This window comes from Argiope bruennichi, chromosome 7 (assembly GCF_947563725.1).
Source record: "Argiope bruennichi chromosome 7, qqArgBrue1.1, whole genome shotgun sequence".
NCBI lineage: Eukaryota > Metazoa > Arthropoda > Arachnida > Araneae > Araneidae > Argiope > Argiope bruennichi.
This window is the reverse complement of record NC_079157.1, coordinates 2,027,780-2,048,590: the sequence shown is the minus strand read 5'-3', so window position 1 is coordinate 2,048,590 and position 20,811 is coordinate 2,027,780. Positions and strand designations below refer to the sequence as shown.

General features: G+C 28.7%; 1 protein-coding gene across 2 annotated transcripts; it reads left to right on the top strand.

The window, feature by feature from the left end:
- The first annotated feature begins 5,865 nt into the window (after window positions 1-5,865).
- On the top strand, window positions 5,866-19,388 carry LOC129976498 (gastrula zinc finger protein XlCGF7.1-like). 2 transcript variants are annotated; one of them, XR_008785150.1, is made up of 2 exons: window positions 5,866-6,827; window positions 17,192-17,758. XR_008785150.1 is itself a non-coding variant. In XM_056090105.1 (2 exons), exon 2 carries the CDS (start codon window positions 17,781-17,783, stop codon window positions 18,636-18,638), a length of 858 nt encoding a protein of 285 aa, XP_055946080.1. In that variant the 5' UTR covers window positions 6,994-7,226; window positions 17,192-17,780; the 3' UTR covers window positions 18,639-19,388. The 2 variants fall into 2 exon arrangements, 1 of the variants encoding a protein (XP_055946080.1); XM_056090105.1 differs by lacking the exon at window positions 5,866-6,827 and adding an exon at window positions 6,994-7,226 and having other exon boundaries at window positions 17,192-19,388.
- Window positions 19,389-20,811: the final 1,423 nt, after the last annotated feature.

Below are 20,811 nucleotides of genomic sequence, written 5' to 3'. Positions count from 1 at the left end.
GTTGATGCTAATAACTTAGTTAAACATAACTGTAAATTAATATTAAAAGCATTATCTCCTTCAAGTCTTGAGAGACAAAATGTCAGTCTTGCCTTACAGGTTTTTAATGGCCATACAGTTGGAACATTGCAGGAGGTTGGCAATAAATATGAAATTCAACATTTACAGATACAGCTGAGTTTATTAAAATAATCTTGACTTGGTGCAAGGTTATGAATGTAAAATCCCCTAGTGTAGGTTTAAGAGAAAATGATAAATTTAAGCAGCCTCTATCATACATGGTTAATGATGAAAAAGTTCAAATTCTTGACAAATTTTTAAATTGGTTGACAAAATGGGAAGAAATGGGCTGTAGAACTGATGGGTTGTCGAACGAAACACATGCTGCCTTAAAAGTAACCACAAATGCTATTACAGAAATAGCCGTTTACTGTAAAGAAAAGTTTGGATTAGATTTTATTTTGCCAGGAAAATTTCAAACAGATAATTTAGAAAATAGGTTTGGTCTGTATCGACAAATGTCAGGTAGCAATTATCATATATCTATAAAGCAGCTGTTTGAAACTGAAAAAAAGATGCCATCAAAAACATAACGTGTAAAAAAAACCAAGTCTCGCAACTCAGTTCTTCTATCGTAAAAAGTTGTGAGATCCATGTAAATACCAAGTCGGTCAATTTATTCAGTCCCTACTTTAGGGTCCTTCTGTCTTAAGTTCTTCTTATAGTGACCATATCAATATTAAAAATCTTTTATGGTTTAAATAAATAGATTGACTTGGCCATCGCATGAAAACACAATGCATCTTTACATTAAATTAGATTACATTAACATATTATATAAAATTAGATTGTTTAGTGCGATTGCCAAGTCAATCTATTTATTTAAACCATAAAAGATTTTTAATATTGATATGGTCACTATAAGATGTTGTTAGGTTAGCTAATTACGTAATAACTTAAGACAGAAGGACCCTTAAGTAGAGACTGAATAAATTGACTGACTTGGTATTACATGGATCTCACAACTTTTTACGATAGAAGAATTGAGTTGCGAGACTTGGTTTTTTTTACACGTTATGTTTTTGATGGCATCTCATTTCTTTTTGTAGATAGTCCTTTTCTTATGTTTGTATGTAGTCTTCCACTTTTTCTTTTCCGGTACTATTTCTTGAGCTTCAGCTACAGTTTTTCTCATAGCCCACTCCCTGTCTCTATGGGTTTTTCTCGTAAGCTTTGATGTTACAATTTTTGACAAGTCTGAGCGGTAAATGCTTCTTAGTCTGTTGTATTCACAAATTGAGGATTTCTGCGTTTTAATACTTCCAAAGTCGACATTTATTAGATGTAAGCCGTCCAGACTTATAACTCTCGAAATTGACACGTAAGCTTGACCGGATGTGAATACTGCCGGACCGATATTCATCAGTGCATTATTTAGATTTAGGCTCTGACTTTTGTATATAATTATAGCATAGGCTATACATATGGGAAACTGTTCGCGATGAACATAAGCTCTATTAATAATTTCAAATTTAATTTTGACCAGACTAAGCTCGTAAACATGTTCTGTATTAAATGTAATGTATATTTTCTTAATTATTTTTGTATTTTCCGGAACAACCTTTACTCTTTGCACTATACCGATAGAACCCTGAACTAAACCAAGATTCACGTCAATATTTCGTCTTAACATGACTTTTGCTCCTATTTTTATAATTATGTTCTCTTCCAGGCCTGCAGTCGTAGAAGCATCGTCTTCATATTTTTTTATGCATTCAACAGCTCTTTTTGTGAGGTATCTGGGGCAATCTATGCTATCTACAGCTGTAAGTTTTGTTTCGGGATGTGGAAGAGATTTAAGCATTGCAGTATTTAATTGTTGGCACATGTTTTTTGTAGGTAATAAGCAAACGGTATCATCAGGAAGTTTCGAGAGGTGTTCACTTATTTCAATTAATCTGTTTTCATTTGAATTGGATTTTAGAGTTATTAATCTAGTCGAGAGTAAGTCGCGGTCCTTGTGTAGTCACATCTAATCTTATGCTATTTAGCATTTCAACAAAGTCAGAATCATTGAGCTGTCGCATTTTAATTGTAAGTTCATCGTATATGAACAGTTCAATCCACAGATTCGGTATCCTGAGGGAACCTAACAACTTATTAGTTTCAGCAGTTGGTAGTTTTTCAAAAGGTGACTTTTCTCTTACCGGCGGAAGCTGTAAGAGATCTCCGAAAACTACAAGATGTTTTTTTCCAAACCACCCATTCTGATCATCGCTTGTGTCGAATATTTCAGGTAAGCGTAAATAAATATATATGTTAAAGTAACATTGGATATCATCGACACTTTGTCTATGCTAAACAACACTACTTCTTTCAAATCTGATCTCAGAACTTGGAGCACTTCATCAGAAAGTGGCTTGTACTTCGGTGTTTGCTTGTGTTCTACAGGCAGCTGCAATAGTCTATGTATAGTCAATCCATTCACATTGAATGCAGCTATTCCTGTTGGAGCACTAACTGCCACTTTTTTGTTTAAATACGCCTTAACCCAAACTTTCAGAGTTTTTATTAAAAAGCTCTTTCCAGTGCCACCAGTTCCACTCACAAAACAGCGTAAAACGTCAGCGTTATTATCAGTTGTGTCCATTTTATTTGTGATCCTATCGAAGACTCTTTTTTGATCGGCATTAAGTTTTAAGATCATACTTTGAAGATCAGTTTGCTCTTCTTCTACCAGATTAATTCTCTGAAAGTCGCCCATTGCGTTTGCAGCTTCCACAGCTCCAAATTGAATTATTTAAAATTAGATATTGTTACAAATCTGTAAGTTTGCTTCCCAGAGCAAATAGTGTCATCATAAGAAAGATCGTTTTACAGTAATCTGTATTAGATGCTGTCGGATGCCGAGCCAGTGATCCCAGAGCTTGGTGACAAACTTGGCGACCATTTGGCGACTTGGCGACGAATTTGCCAACAAAATGGATAATACTCGAAACTTCGAAAAATTTATCGATCCTTCCATTATTACACGGATATTTTAGTTATTCCTTGATTTATACACTAAACACTAAGTGTATTCTAAATTTGAAGCTTCTATGTCTGCTAGAAGTAGAGATGCATAATCCACGATTTTTTGAATAACAAATAATGTTGCTATTGTTATTTTTAAATATGCGTTCCAAATATCTGTTATTTCAATCATATTATTAATTCAAAATTATTACTTAATATTAAATATAAAATTTATTAATTGTAATTAATACTTAATCTACTAATTTAATTAACGTGTGATTGAATTAATTTATCTGTTTCAGCTTACTTCTTAAATTTTTTTTTCTCAAAACTATTTATTTAATTTATTTATTAGAGTGAACCATTTTCTGGAAAAGATGAGTTAAAAATATATGTCGTTTCTTTAAAATGTTTACTTTAGTCCTGTATTCTACCAATAGATGGCGCCAGCAGTAAACAGAGTACATGTAATCAAAGTCAATCATGTCACGAGCAATTAAAAATGATCTGTATGGAATAGTGCATCATCAAATACGAATATCGGTCACTCCCGTAAAGTGGAGCGGTGACTTCGCACTTTCCAGTGAAGCCTCGCACTTTCCGGTGAAATCACCGCTCCGATAAATTTCAGTGATATGCAATTCAATGATACGATACAATAATTCCAATAACCGGTCCAGTCACTTTTCAATCCAATCACAGATTTCTTTCGAGAGCTTCCAATGGACAGATCGTATCGATTGTTACTTTCTAGTGAAGTCACCGCTCCGTCAAATTTCAGTGATATCGTATCGATTGTTACTTTCTATCGTGATCCAAAACCTGTAATCGAAATATCATGAGTAAGATCGTATCAAGGATTTGAATCACACCCCTCTTTGAAAAGTATTGATCACTTGTATTTGTGACTTTTTGATATTGATTACGTAATAACCGTTCTGAAAATATTCGTCATCCCTAGCTAGAAGTGCCTTAAAGTTTTGATGATCGGTCAGTCAGTCAGTGACAAAATTCACAAAATTTGACTAGTTATAATTCTTAAACTACTGGTTCAAATTTAATAAAATTTGAAATATACAATATTTATATAATGCCTGCTCGGTTACTGAAAATTCATGCTTCTAATTTTATCCATAACAAAGTTATAGGGGGTCGAAAATGGCCTGAACTGCTTCGAGAAAAGGATGGTACGGCGGTGCCGCTTGTTTTTGCTCAACTTGGCGGGGGCACTGCCGTGCCCCCAGATTAGGATATGTTCTTTCTTAAAATTAGGTATATCTCCCAAAACTTTTGGTCAAGTTTTAATTACAAATAATGATTTGATAGATTTTGGTGATGTAGATGAAGAAAGTGTAGTTCTTTCATTTTGACCAAATATCCAAGTTAATGATGAGGCTATAGAAGTTAGAGGTTTTAGGTCCATTAACCTACATAGCAGGATATTGTGTGTTTATTGCTGTTAAGAAATTAAAATGTGATACCTGCAAAAGTAATTTAACAGTAGATAAGACAATTGAAATTTATGAAAGTTATGGGCTCATTTTTAAATTAGACAGGGGCCAGCTTCTTTGTCTTACACCAAATGTAGTTAATGCTATTGTACATAATTATATTATTATTAAAAAAACTTTGTTTTAATTTTGAAGATGATTTTATTGCATCTGAAAATCCAAGAAGCATTACTTTGCTACTATCTGAAAATTATTTAAATTCTGAAAACTTATTTGAACATTATTGTGATAATAAACATAGTGATGAAAAAATTCTCAAAATGTTACTGTGATCATCTACAAATATATTTTTAAATAATTACTCTAAAGAAAAAAAAATCAGTGTAGGAAACAAACTGAAAAACAAAAAAATTGTAAACTTCAAACTCTAAAGTAATTTTTTAAAAATATTATAAATTGTATGTAAAAATTTTTTTAATTTTGTTTACTTAGTTTAAATTTTAAAGTTACAATAAAGGAATTAAAATTCCCCATCGTTTAAGAGATTTTCCTTACTTTTAATAGTTTTCTTTCAAGTAAAATTTAGGATTCCTGACATAATAATCTGATTATTGTAAATTCTTTGCATATACATTATTTCATATATGTCTGTTTTGTAAGAAATTACAGTTTTGCTTTTATGTAAATTTTTCTTTATACGGGAGATACTTTTAGTTACATATTCTATTTTGCATATTATATGCTGCTTGAAAGAAATGTTGTCCCAATGGTCTGGCTTAAGTGATAGACCAGGCATATCTGGTTTTCACTTGAGCTCTAGTCTTTTAGGACTTTATCATTTCTATTATCTTCAAATACTGAGAAGAAATTTCTGGCTTTTTGTAAGGTTAGTGAATTTTTATTCTCTTATTAAATTATATAGACTTTAATGGAATATAAAGACAATTTATCAAAGATTATATTTACAATAAATCTTTGTATGTTATGTTTGAATTTCCTTTTTTGAGAAATTTAAATAAATTATTTAATTTATTTTTATATTTTAAAGAGGTTGGTAAAAAAGCTATATCAACTGATTGTCACTGTAGACTTTGTGTTCATGAGGGAAAAAAAGAATGTTGACATTAGAAATAATTTTAAATATTGCCTATAGTGAAATCAATGAGAAAATCTAAAATCTTTCACTAATGTTTCGAAGTTAATAAAATTATGCTGTAAAATTTTTCACTTGATGCATTATTTAAGGCATAGCATTTGACATGGGGAGGGATAGAAGTAAGGCATTTAAGGCATGTCGCGTTGATTCTCTATATCTATTAATATTGTCTATGTTTCAGCTTTTGTTTTGTTCCGAATGGCAATGGTGTTAAAAAAGATGTATATGTAGTTTGGAATTCATTAAAAAAGGTTGTGTTTTACTTTTGAGAATGGCTTTGAGTTTTATATTTACGCCATAAACAAATGCCCTTTCATCCAAGAAATCCAAAGCAGAGTCTTTAATGAAAGTATCTGGATAAAAATATTATCTGATTCGATGTCAAATCGTGACAGTTTGCATGAATGTCATGATCTGCTAATTTGTAAACTGTGTGATTTGTTTTGTTAAGCATTTGAATAGGTAATGTAAGAAAACACTTCTGTTATTTTTCTTCAAGATCTTGGTCTTTAACTCTTAATCACTAATAGTTTAAATATGTTTATCATATTTGTAAATATTCTCTCAGGAAAAATATATTTGAAATCAAATAAAACTTTAATAATAAAATAGAATAAATTAGTTGTCAAATTATGTAATTGATAATGGGAAAAATTTATTATCTTTCCCCCTCAAGAAAACAGGCAAAATTCTTTAAATGCATTGAAAAATTTGAAATTTATATTCTAAGGAGATACTTTTATCATAAATTTTTGCTTTAAAAGATTAAAAATACTTCCTTTTTCTTAAATAATCGGAATATTAAAGATAGACAATAAAAAAAACTCCCATGTTTGTTAAAGTTCAAAGTAAGTTTTTATTTCTATTTAGTTAGCATTTTTAATATCAACGAAAAAGGATCGTTATGATTTTAGTATATCTCCTTTGAACTTAAAATAAAATTTCCAACAAATTTTGAAAATAAAAGGAAATAAATCCCCATCTAATATGCAGACAAAACGATTTATGCAACAGTTCGCTATTCCCGAATCGGTAGAGAATAACCCTAGTGATGATGATGTCACGAAGCAGCACTGAGGCCTTATCTCTCGGAGGTCACGGCAGACTGCTAGCGCCGTCTACAGGCACTAATTGGAACCTGGCTTGATCCTTCAATGCGTCCTCCGGTTAACGCTACCCGCGGCATCCTGACCATCCACAGTAAAGTAAGAAGTGTTTCTAATTAATTTATATATTTTTTTGTTTTTGTTTATTTGTTAGTTTCCCTCTTGGAACAGAAGTCAATCTATTTAATAATTTGAGTCTTATATTTTTAACTAAATTGTATATAGCTTTATCTAATCGTCCACCACATTTTCCTTATAGATCGCTATTTATTTCAAGTAGCGTCTTTTTTTCCATAGTCATATGAATGTTGATTTTGGCATCAATTCGATAGTAAGCTGTCCACTGCTCTGTTCCGCTACGAAAGTTATTTAGGAAATAACCAGTATTATATGTGTCGACATCTGAAAAAATTTTAGATTGACATATTTTTAATAAAGTTTTGAATGTGACCTCATCAGTTTAATTAACCAGCTTGTATAATCTATTTAAAATTTCAGGTGTTTTTTCATTTATTATTTTATTTTAATATGCAACTATGCTGACTCTTTACACCTTTTAGCAGATATGAAAGATGGGCAATATAAATTTATTTTGCATGATCCAGCTAACATTATATAGTTACCAAGTTTATATAGTTATTGTTTTATATAGTTGAGTTTCCTTAGAACTGAAATATCCTGTATGGAGACACATATGCATGGTAGTGTAGAAGAATATTGCTTTCAAGTTTTTATATAGGATTTTGATGTTTGTAGTCCAATTTTTGTTTTCCAGTTCTTAAAAGTTTCCAGTGATTTCTTCTGCAATATTATAAGTATAACATTATAAGTATATTTTCTGTAATTTATAAATATAATTTTAATGTGTATTTGCAAAATTATAATCTATTTTAATGTGTATTTAAAAAATTATAATTTGTTTTCGGTCATTGTCAAATGAGATTGTTGTTTAGATTTGGTAAAAATCATGAACCTGTTTTTAATTATTTATAAATATTATTAAAGTGTGTATTCATAAAAATTTTTAAACCAGTTTTTGATTAATTTTAAATTAGTAGTATGGATTTAAAATAATTTGAATCTATATCCAGTTTTTTTTTTTTTTTTTTTTTTTTTTTTTAAATATGCTAGTATTGGAAATATATACAATTAAGCTTGAGCTTTATCTTTATTTGTTTTAATTGTCCTTTTAACCCTTAGTTTTAGCATGCACCACAAAATTATTTAAATATATATGTTTATTACAATTAATTACTATATTATCAGTAAGCAGAATTTTTAAATGTTATATTATGTATTTATACAAGAATTGCAATTTGTGCCTCAAACCTGGCTGCCACAATTTTCAGATCTTTTGAACTGTGTACAACTTAACATACATTTCTATTTGTGAAGCTGTTCATGTCTGGTAAGCAGACATAAGATTAGATATATTTCCAATTATCTTTATTTACAAAATATTTCCTCCACGTCACTTTTTTCAAATTATCAAGCATGTAAGGTACATTGAGAGTTTACTTTATTCATCTGAAATATTTTGCCCACATATTTTTTGACGTTTACATATGTGAGTGACAAATATATTGTTCAACTATTTCTGTAATATTATTTCATCGGCAATTGATGAAATTATCAAATGATTATTTGTAGCTTTTATGCAGTGTGGTAACATGACATTGACAAAAAACAAGATTACCTTCAGCTATATAAATAAATCCAACATAAAACCAGGAATTTAATGCATTTTGCATTCTGCTTTTAATATTAAAATCATTTATTAAAATATGCTATTTTATCGCTTTTCATTTCTTTAAGATTTTTAAATTGTATTTGCTGAAATTTATAAGTATTTTAAATTTTAATAATTGTATTTGCTGAACAGTTAAAGTTACTTACGTATTTTTGTTATGATGGAAATCTTTTTATTACAGAATTTTTTATGAGAAAATTTAAAGAATAGGCTTTTTTTTTCAGTTACAATTAAAAATGTTTATAAAAAATCCTTTATGGGAATGCATGTTTAATATTACTTGTCATTTTATTCTGTATGAAAAATAATTTCAATATATGGCAAAAAGAAAGATACAGCAAACATCGCTTTCATATTAATTATTACACATGAGCAGAAAGATAATATATATAATAAAATACATCTTTAAATTGTATTACATCTGAAAATTTTTTAAAGATAAATTTTACTTTTTTAACTTAAGATTTATATTTAATGATTCTTAAAAGACCATCATCATATCATGTCATGAAGACTTGTTTATGTGTACTTTTAATGAGTCATTTCCCACAATCAAATGTTGACTTTTTTTTTATGTGATTGATTTGATTTTTAATTCAAATACTAGCTACTCGTGTAGAATCAAATTTTAAATTATTTGGCTACTATGTCAGTATCGTATTTATTGTAGCTCAAACTCTTGTTTTGAGGGAAAGATGTATGGTCATTAAAAAATGAATGAGTTAACTGTTTGTATTTTTTCCTTGCTTTTTTAAGATCAATCAATGACAGAATTTACAAGTATGATAAATGTAATGTTTGATATTTCTCATAAAATATGTTGTCTGTATATAATGCAGATTATTTCTATCATTACTACTACCACTACTTTTGCTATATGCAAAAATTATTCTTCTTTTAATGCTCTACATTTGGTAATAAGTTTTTTCATCGTAAGGGCTGAAAAAAATTACCAAGTAAAGGAGTATATGTAATTTTTTTTATGTTTTATTAAAATAATACAAACATTTTATATAAATTTTAATATATATGTTTATGAGAATACATTTTTTAAAAAATTAAGTTCATATTTATTTTATTTGTTAGCATATAGAATTTTTCTAATTTCATATCATACCAATTATATTAGTGCAGCATATTCAAAATTATGTTGCATTAGACAGAAATTAGCAAATATTGAAATGTCATATTTTCTCTTTGAAGCAATTGCAAATTATATTTTCAATAATTAAATCATATGCAAATTTAGAACATATAGTGACTGTTAATTCTTGTTTTCATTGAGACATAAATTAGCCTCTCATTTTAATTTACTTTTTAAAAAAAACTGAATTTGAAGCTTTAAATTAATATTAAAAAGGACTGTCAAATTCAGTTTGAACTAAAATGCATTCTTATCACAAGATCAGCAAAGTTCTGCAAATGTTTTGTAGTCAACAATTTGAAAATAACGGATTTAATACTAATTTATTAATGTGATTAAATCAAATTAACCAAGAAATATTTCAATGGTACAGATATTAATGATAATTATGCACATATTCAAAATTGTTTAATATTATTTTACTGTTTTCTAATAAAATAATAATAATACGAATGACTTTTAAAAAATGTAAGTTCCATTTCAACGAAGTTAAACAAAATTACAATAATGAATGTAAGAGTAATAATGTGTAACAATGAATGTTAAGAGTTAATTTATGAAGTAAAATACAACCATGTTTTTTTAAATTTTGAATCAATTAAATTTTTTATCAATATTTTTAAAAAACACTGTGCAGTCATTCTTTTTTTAAATCATTGTAACTTTGTGTGTAGTTATGAGATATAGAACGTATTCAGTGAAACTGTTTTTCTCATTTTAAACAAATATAAAGGTGCAGACCTTAATAGAATCATGTGTATTACAATATTTTAATGTTAATTTTATACGAGCAGTAGTTCAAGCAGCTCTAGCTTCGTTTATTTGTTTCTAAAAATAAAACAACAAAAACAAAAAATCTGTCTAACATTTTTCGAATTTTTATACACGACCCCTTAAGACTCTGAACCCTAGTAATTAATTAATTATTAAATTACTATTTTAATGTTTTGCGATACATGACAATTTTAGTTTTGTCCCTTGACGCATAATTATGAGATAACTACTGACAAACTTATCAAGTAATAAATATTTTGCTTAGTGAATTCAAGCTAAAAAAGAATAACAAACCAGAGGGAATGGTTCTCCCAAAACTTTCTAGCTTACTCTAATAAACTTGTATGGCGAACAATAGTCACTAAATATTAACTTTTGGTGGGAATTTAACTTTTTTTTTCTGAATCTGTCGTATCATCCTTCGCGAGTTATTTGACGGTTAATCCTTTGGAAGCGTTAATAGCATTCAAAAATCGGTTTTGTGTTTTTTTCTCAACCGATTGAAAGAAAAATTGTAGTCACAAAGTCTCATACGAAATTTGATGTATCGAAGTCATTGCATTTACTTGTTTCTGGAACTACAGACCCACAAATAGTCAACTCGTAGTTGGATTTGGCTCAAAATTTGGGAGGTGTCTACAAAATAGATGTACCAAATTTTACTCGCTTCCTTTTGAACTGTCTTCTTAACATAGATTCGAACAGAAGGATTTCCTTTGAACAGATTTTGCTCAAAATTTGATATAAATCTGGAATTCGCTTAAAAATTGTATATCAAATTTCAGCCGTCTAGATCAAAGAGTTTTTTAGTTATCTTTGTCATAGACAGATGGATATTTCATTTGTTTTTATTCATATTTCTATTAATAATATGTTTAATAATTTATTTCTATATTACTTCGTCCATTAGATTCCAAAAGTTACTGTTAAGTTCTGAACTACATGCTTTTAAAATGATGCCATTTAGAAAGAGAAAAACTTCATTTTCCTCAAGAGATACAGAGAATATATAATTTATATTCTCAGTTATTTCTTCCACTCAATATTGCCAAATGAGTAGGTAGCACATGAATGTAACAGTTGGTTGTAATCTAGTAAATTCTTGGAAACGCCCCTCAAATTCGGAGTGAAGTTTTATTATTTCATTTTAATATTTCTCTTTGTTTAAAGTACCTTCATTTTTAAACAACTCGTCATAAGTATTTTTGAAATTTTTCATCGGTGTTCCATAAATATGTTTTCTTTTAGTTTGGGCGTCTTAGTTATTAGTAACCACATTAGGTACTCCAAAATGAGTTGGCGATCCACCGTTCGATTGCGATGGATTTAATGTCCACCCCTGGCATATGTGGTGTCGAGACGAATCTATATCGCTTATAGCTGTAAAATTTCGTGCTCAGTTACTTGTAATGTCGACTCATTACTTTTTAAAGACCGAATTTTTAAATTTAATACATCGAATTTTTAAATTTAATAAATCAATATATTTTAAACTTTTAAAAATATATTCTCATCCTTTAGATCACTTCTTGATTTCCCTTAGGATTTAGAATTAAACAAATCGTTGTCATTGTAATGAAAATTCATATGTATTTCAGAGTTTATTTGCTGGGTTTTGATAAATGGTTAAAGTTATGTCAATTTTCGCAAAGAAAAATCTTTGGGATATAAAATAAAACTCCTACTACCAATATTCGAATTCTCATATCTTTTTTTAGGTGAAAACAGGAGCCTTTTTTGATAACAAGAATGCTTGAAATTTCTTATTTTTTCTGAAATGTTTCCTTTTAAAGTTCTGCTGTAGAAAATGGAGGGGAGGATGCCGATCTTCACCCGATTGTTATTCACAAAGATCATCTTGAGTCTTTTAAATTTCCCGAATTTCAGTTTCAGTAGAATTCTTTTAAAAGCGCCAATTCTGGGCAATTAATACAATTTATCCTTAAAATAACGCTTTCTCTGTTTGGTGTTACCAGTTTACGGGACAAAATGTAAAATAAGTCAAGACACAAAAAAACTGTTCAAGTCAAATCATTTTCATAAATCTTTGTAACTGGTATGTGTTTAAGCTACCTTTTAATAACATCACAATTGGATGTGATGAAATTGATGCCATTCATATTGTTGAAAAGGTTTTTGCTTGTTTCGTGAATGGCTTTACATTTAACAACAAAGAAACTTCTTCTGCAATTCCATTTCTCAAGGAGTTTATTTATCTACACTTATAATAAAGCTCAATGTATGTGCCTGTGCGCTGGTGTATGTGTCTGCGCTCTACTGGCCAGACCGTTCAAGTTACAGCTGCCAAATTTAGCAAATGTATACCTTGGAGTTCGGAATGCTTCGAAGCAATTTTTTTCGAATTTTTAATTAGGATTTTAATTAATTAAAAATTAAGCGAAATTTTGTCATTTTTCTGCTTTAACTTCCAAAAATATTACAGCACAAAATTGATTTTACATCAAATTGAAGTTCTAAAAGCAATCTTTTCAATGATGCTAATGTTTTAACCAACAAATTAATTTTCTATTTTTAATACATTTTTAAAAAAAAATATTATACATTTTTTTTAACAATTTATTTTACACAAAATAAAAATAAAATTTAACTTGCTAGTGCATGGCAAAAATTTAGCTTTTATAAACATGTTACCTACATATTTACAAAATCAATTATTAAAAATTAAGTTAATTATTACTGCGAATTAAATGTATAAAAATGTAATTTTCAGCACTTGACTGTATGAAATGAAATTGAAAATACGATATTTTCTAAAAAATAAATCGAAGACAAAGTTTTCTATAACCGTTTACAATATCTATATGATTAATTCAATAAATCAGCTTTATTTGAGGCAAACATGGTTTAATACATACAATATATCTATTCAAACCCGGGTCCAACGGCTTATTTGTAAATCTTTAGTAATAGATATACGTACCTTTTAATATTGTTAAAATGGTCTAAATAAAATAAATAATTATATTTTATACAAGTTGGGTCATTAAATGCTCTGATGAATTACAAATTATATTTTTTTCATACTCTGCTGTGTGAATCAAAATTAAGAAAATATTTTTCAGACACTAATACTATATTTATAATAAAGCTCAATATGTGTGCGTGTTGGCACATTACAGGCCAGACCGCTTGACCTATAGCTACCAAATTTGACAAATGTATACCTTGCAGATCCGGAATGTGTACCTCGGAGCGATTTTTTAGAATTTCTAATTAGAAGTTGAATTAATTAAAAATTAGCGAAATTTCGGTATTTATTTGCAATAACTTCCGGAATTACTATTGTCAAAATAATTACTTTTATATCAAATTAAGGTTCAAAAACTTATCTTTTTAATGATACCAATTTTTTTATCTATTAATTAAATTTTTATTTTCAATTAATTAAAAAAAATATTTTACCATATTTTTCAAAAATTTATTTCGCACAAAATAAAAATAAAATTTAACCTGCACGAGCAAGTTACACGTGCATGGGAAAAAATTAATTTTTATCAACGTGTTGCCATCACATTGATAGAATCTCTATTAATTGTTATTGTAAAATAAATCTAGGAAAATATAATTTTTAGCACGTGTCTGTATGAAGTGAAATAAATAAAAAGTATAATGTTTTCTTAACAAGTAATATATATATATATATATATATATATATATGTAAAGTAAATTCCTACTTAGGTCAACAAAAAAAAAATTATTTTAGTTACTTTTTATTAAATAATTTCAATTAATATAAATATGTATATACATATGACAGAATTACAATATTAAGTGGCAAAAATATTTAGCTTGGAGACAAATTTGGCGGCTCTGTTTAAAGTATTAAAAAGTAATTAAATTTAATTAATGAATTAATATTTGAAATTATATAATGAATGAAGAATTACGTCAAGTAATATATAAAAAATTTTTTTCATTGAATTCCTACTTATTTTCTTATATTACTCATATATATCTTATATTATTTATGATCGGGTGTAGCGTCAGTAATCGCAGAGCTTGGCGACATGGCGACCAATAAAAATTACTGGACAGATTTAATTAATATTTAAAAAAAAACTGTATTAACATCAAGTTTCATCCACTACAAGTTTAAAAAAATGTATTTGAACTTGAGTGGATGAATAAAAAGTATTTTATTAACGATTGAAAATTTGAACAAGGTATATAAATATATATATAGGGAGAGTGTGAACTAATGGTAGGAATTGAAAAATAAACGAAGGACAAAGTTTTCAGTGATCTTTTACAATATCAACATTATTAATTCAATAAATTAGCTTTATTTTAGGTATAATTTAATATATATCTTTTCATATCGGGGCCCAGCGACTAATTTTTAAACTTTTAATAATAGAAATACATGTGTTAAATTATCTAAATGAAATAAATAATTATATCTTATGTGTCTTTAGTCAATGAATGTTCTAATAAATTTTGAAATGTTTAGCTTTTATCTAGATCCTTTGCTCTGTGAATCATATTTAACAAAATAGTCTTGAGGCGGTAATATTTTAAATAAAAAGAGTTACACTCCAATCAATTAAATCAGTCGCTAAAACTGAATTATCTATGAAAATTTGAATATCATTATCCAATAAAAACCGGCGACTTTAGACCACCTCATCGACCGTCTCAACGATGACACCCTCCACCCAGGGTTTCTCAAGAGTACTTGGCTTAAAATTGCGAAAATGATTATTGTTCTGAACTATTCTATTCAGAAATCGATCAGATTTGAAAGCAGAAGATAAAAACTTAATTTACTTATTTAAAAATTGAAGTGTCAAGAATATTTCAAAAAATATGGCGTCGTAAGATCAAAAGCCTGAATAAAATTTAGATTTCATAATTTTTTGAAGTATAATTTGAGACCAAAATAAAATAAAATATTGTTACTAACGTCATTTAAATCCCTTTGAAAGCAAAACTGAAAGCTAAATTTTATAATGAATCTGAGAAATTTTTGTAGAATAATTCTCTGAGATATAAAAAAGTATGAAAATTATTCTGTAGTGCACTTAAGGTTTGAATACTAAACGATATGGTTTTCAGTTCTCATATTAAAAAAAAAAAAAAAAAAAAAAAAAAAAATGCGGGCTTCAGTACAAAATATTTTTATATGTAATTATAACTAATAATTAATTCAGTTTAATTATTTTCACTTTAATTTAAAGTTGAAATTTTTCAGGAGCTGACAGGGAATTAGAAAGATACATAGCACATTATGGTTTAAGGCCTTTATAATAGTATGAGTGAATTATATAATTATCAGATTTTGAATCTTAAAAATATTTTGATGAAGAAACTATTAAAAAACAAGTTTAATAAAATATTCCATTGAAAATTTTAAAGAGCATTGAGATTGGCGAACCGGCTTTGGTCGCCAAAGGTGATTAGTGTTAAGTGAAATTCATATATCTCTAATGAAATTGAATGTAAATGCTTTAAAGGGCACATCGTGTATTCGAGAACTACTAAATTTGACTGAAGCATATCTCGTAATTCTTATGTTTCGTCCATAGCTTTAGAAAATGTAATTGAACTGAATGATTTTTTATATCACCTTAACATTCAATTATTCATCTTTTAAATATTATAATTAAATGACATATCCTTCTTACTCTTAAATTTAGCAGTTTTTATAAATAATTTTCTATAAATTATTTAATACTGTATTTCTTTACCGCGGGGAATTCATTTAAATCATTTTTGTTCATTATTTCTTATTAATACTGTATTTTTCTGGATCGCTAAAACTAAAAAATGAGAATGTGTAACGAATCGCGCGCGCGCGTGTGTGTGTGGATGTGGATGTAAGCATTATATTTTTGAAAGCAGATGGCCTTTCAAAGACAATGAAGAGACTTTGCATTTCTAGGTTCGCTTTAATACATCCCGGAAACGCATATTTAGAAAAAAGCGTGGACAAAGCACCTCCGCTCACAGCAACAGATTAGGCAAGAAGTGGAGTTAAAAAGAGGGAGAAACAAATTGTCCCTGTCTTATATAACATGAAGTACTGAAAGGGAAATTATTTTTTCACAGAACTAATATATTATTAAGGTTCTGATAGGGATTTCTGGCTGACACGCCGAACCAGGGAAGGGAAACAAAGGGATCTTTTTTTAAAAAAGATCCTTTTTCTTACATCAGCAATTTTTATCCTTTCACTCGTAGTGTGGGAACCGCTGATGAAAGCATTTTTACAAAGCTTCAGTTGAATTAATTAAGTAGAGAAAGTGGAATGGGATCTGGAAATGAGAGTTTATTTGAGAATGACTTTGATATGGGCTAAATTAAGATAAACTTTAAAAATTAATTAGAATTGAAATTAGAGTTTAAAATATCATTATATACCCACACATACATAGTGTCTATTCTCCACACCTGCCCCTAGATGGCACTTTGAGACGGAGTATTTGTATAGTTCCCATGATGCCTTTCAATAAGTAAGTAAGACGTTACTATTTTGTGATAGTTCGCTAGCCAACTTGGAACTGTGATATTTTATTCTTCCATGCTAAGCATGTATGTGTAATTTGTTTTGTGTGTCTTGTGATGGGGAATCTAGAAGAAATCTCAATAAAATATGATTCCCAAAAACCATTGTTTTTATCTACTCAACACCAAGAGTCTCTCTTCACTACAAGTGCTATTTGTTGTTCACATATTGAGTACATTCTGTTGTGAAATATGCTTTTATTAAATTTGTACAAGCTCTTATTTTTATTTACTTCAAGTATGAATACTGATGTTTTTTTCTTTCCCTAGGTGCGTGGAAGCAACGAACGGAACAAGTATGCCGAATCTGAAACAGTAAAAGTAATTGTTCCAAAAGATTTGAATTTAAAAGAGTTTTCATCATGGCACCATCTAAATCTAGTTATGAATATAAATAGAAAAGATAAGCGCTCTTACTGTTTCTAGATGACAAGCCAGTCGCCTGAAATAGCTAGTGTTAATTATATGACCAAAACGCTTTCTTTGGCAACAAGTACAATCTCATTGATATGAATATTTGATAGGAAATTTTTTTTATGCTATACATGCAATAGAAATATGTTATCGATTTCAGATTTTAAAGAGTAATATACTAACTACATAAATAAAACGAATTCATTTGTGAATCAGATCGATTCATCAGAAACAATACTTCATTATACTTTTAAAACAGAAATATCGCAAATATCACATGTAAATCTGTACAAAAAAAAAAAAAAAAAAAAAAAATCTTCGAAGCAAGATTTAAAGAGTCATTTACTAACGCAAGTGAAAGAGAAGCTTTGTCTTTGTGATACTTGCAGTGAGGCATTTCTATCAAAGCATTTTAAAGTGAGATTTTTTCTCGCTCACGAAACAAATGTCCAGTGAATCGTATTCTCAGCAGGCAAGTTTAAAGACACATTTACTGACGTACACGACAGAGAAAAAGTATGTTTGTGACGTGTGTAATAAAGCGTTTTCTCAACGAATTATTTTAAGGAACCATTTACTGACTCATACGCAAAAAACTGCTTATGAAGAAAAACCATATGTTTGTGATGTATGCAATAAAGGATTTTCTGCGCCTAGAAATTTAAAGACACATTTAAAGACGCATACGAAAGAGAAACCGTATGTCTGTGATGTGTGTAATAAAGCGTTTTCTGTGCTGATAAATTTGAAAAGACATTCACTGGCCCATACAAAAGAGAAAGCGCATGTTTGCAATAAGTGTAATAAAGAGTTTTCTCTGAAGGGTAATTTGATAACACATTTACTGACCCATACCAAAGAAAAACCGTATGTTTGTGAGATTTGCAGTAAAATGTTTGCTCAACGAGGAAATTTAAAGAAACATTTACGGACTCATACAAAAGAGAAACCGTATGTTTGTGAAGTGTGTAATAAAGCGTTTTCTGTAAATTTGAAAAGACATTTGCTGACCCATACAAAAGAGAAAGTTCATGTTTGCAATATGTGTAATAAAGCGTTTTCTCTGAAGGAGAATTTGAAAATGCATTTAATGACCCATACGAAAGAGAAACCGTATGTTTGTGACGTGTGCAACAAAGCTTTTTCTCTCAAAGGACATTTAAAGGAACATTTACTAACGCATACGAAAGAGAAACCGTATAGTTGTGATGTGTGCAATAAACCATTTTCTTACCGAAAAACTTTAAGAAAACATTTACTGTCGCATGAGAAAAAATCCGCATGTCTGTACTATCTTCAGTGATGATTTTTCTCTGGTGAGAATATTAAAAACCAATAGGAAGAAAAAACCATATGTTTGTCTATGTGCAATAAGGCTTTTGCACATACTTAAAAAAAGAAAGTATGTTGGTATGGTTGAGAAAGCTTTTTCTCATCAAAGCATTTTAACCAAGCAGTGAAAGAAAGGCCGTGTGTATTAAAGCCTTTTCTCAACCGGGAAATTTGAAAAGACATTTACTGACGCATACGAAAGAGAAATAATAAACTAACAAAATATTCTATATTTTTTGAATTATAAAACATCTGATATGATAAATTTTTGGTATTGAATACGATACATTTTTTAAAAAGAAAAATTTGTTGACCCATTTATATTATAACAAAACGATAAGTGTTCTTTCTGTTTTTTTTTCCATAGTCTTATTTAACTATGCTTTTACTGACGTATAGAAATGCATCGAACTTTGCCTGCTTGTAAATCTTTTTCTTTTGAAATAAAGTAACATTTGTAACTTTGCATAAGTATTTTTATTGGGTCCGTTATCATCGTTTCTTTCCAGAACTGATTTAAAAATATTCATTATCTTTGCCATTTCCCTATTTTTTTCCCCTGTCCCCCGACGATTCGTACAGCATGTACACATGATGCAGAACTTTTTTATTGTCAAAGTCGACTTTCAGCCATTTATGTGGCATCTTTCGCAAAAGAAAAGAAAGTTCCCGTTATGACACACTTTATTAACCAGCTTTTCAAAACAGTAAGCTAAACAAGCTATTGTCTGGTAAAAATGGCAAAATTTCTCGTTTTGATTTCTTTTATGTTGCGTGCAAACTCATTATATTTCAGCAATTAAGCAAATGATAGAAATATTGATGTATAATTTCTAAAGTTAATAGTTAGAAATTACGAACTAGTACAGGAAACAAAAAAAAACTCCTTATGATACTATAAACAGATTATTTCTATAAAAAGCTTATTAATACAAACATGCTACTTTTAGGCTAAAATTATATTCTGTAAGAATTTTAACTTTCAAAGCTGTGTCTCATTTCTTCCTTACTTAAAGAAAGAAGTTGATTTTTTCCTATTTTAAATGGTTTATAAAACTAATATCTTAATAATTACCATCAAATTGTAATATTTCAAGTTGTTATGCTATAACTGTAAATATTCAGCATGCTAATACAAAGTAATTTACGCGAAATACTTTTGTTAAAAATGTACCATCCTTCCCCTTGTTTACAAAGTTATACCTAGTTCGACTTAACTCTTGAGAAAAGAAAAGAAGAAAAAAAAGTAACTTAAATTTTCAGATATGTTATCTTCAATACACCTCTCTCGCTTGCAAGCTATAGATATGTTCTTAATCCATCCAGCAAAAAACTATAACAATAATTGGAAAAAAAGAGATGAAATGTGATAATGATGATCTGGGCGCATTAAAATTATAAAAGACAGTGTTTAATAGTGAATTAATTTACATGCATATTAAAATTTTCCCTTTTGTTCTATATAATGAAAGCAAATATGGAAAAAGTTGATAGACAACAACTTAGCTTTAACATTGGCTAAAACGTACGAAAGGTAAGCATGCCAATAATGTTATATGTTTAGCATTTCGACAAAAAATGGAATTATTGCACATTTTATTTAAATGAACTTTGAAAAATTACGTGAAGATGCAGATAACCGATATGACTGAAAGTCTAATTTTTTTTTAAATTTAAGATGGTATGAGGATATTTTTATTCTAATGATATTTTCTGATGTTATAGTAGAAAAATGTAAAATTGCTTTGCTTCTATTTCATTCCCTTTCAGGCCTTATCAAAACACACAGATTATCTGTTTTTATACAATGTCTTGTGGAATATATTATATCATATATTCCACTTGCAAATGATTGTGTATTCTCTTTGTACATTAAGTTAAATTTTTCTTTTTCTTTCAAGTCCTCTTTAGAAGTTTCCAATTACGTTTCCAAATTCAACTGCTTTTTCATTTGCTAAAAGTCTTCTTTTTCCTTCTTCTATGAATACAATTGCACAAGAAGTTCTTTCAGTTGCATTTAAAATGTCCAAAACTACTTTGATTTTTAAAATATTGGTTTCATGCAAACTCCTTCATCAAAACAGTGGACAAAACATATTTTGTGATCCTTCTCATATTTTTCATTCCCTGTACATCCTTTTATC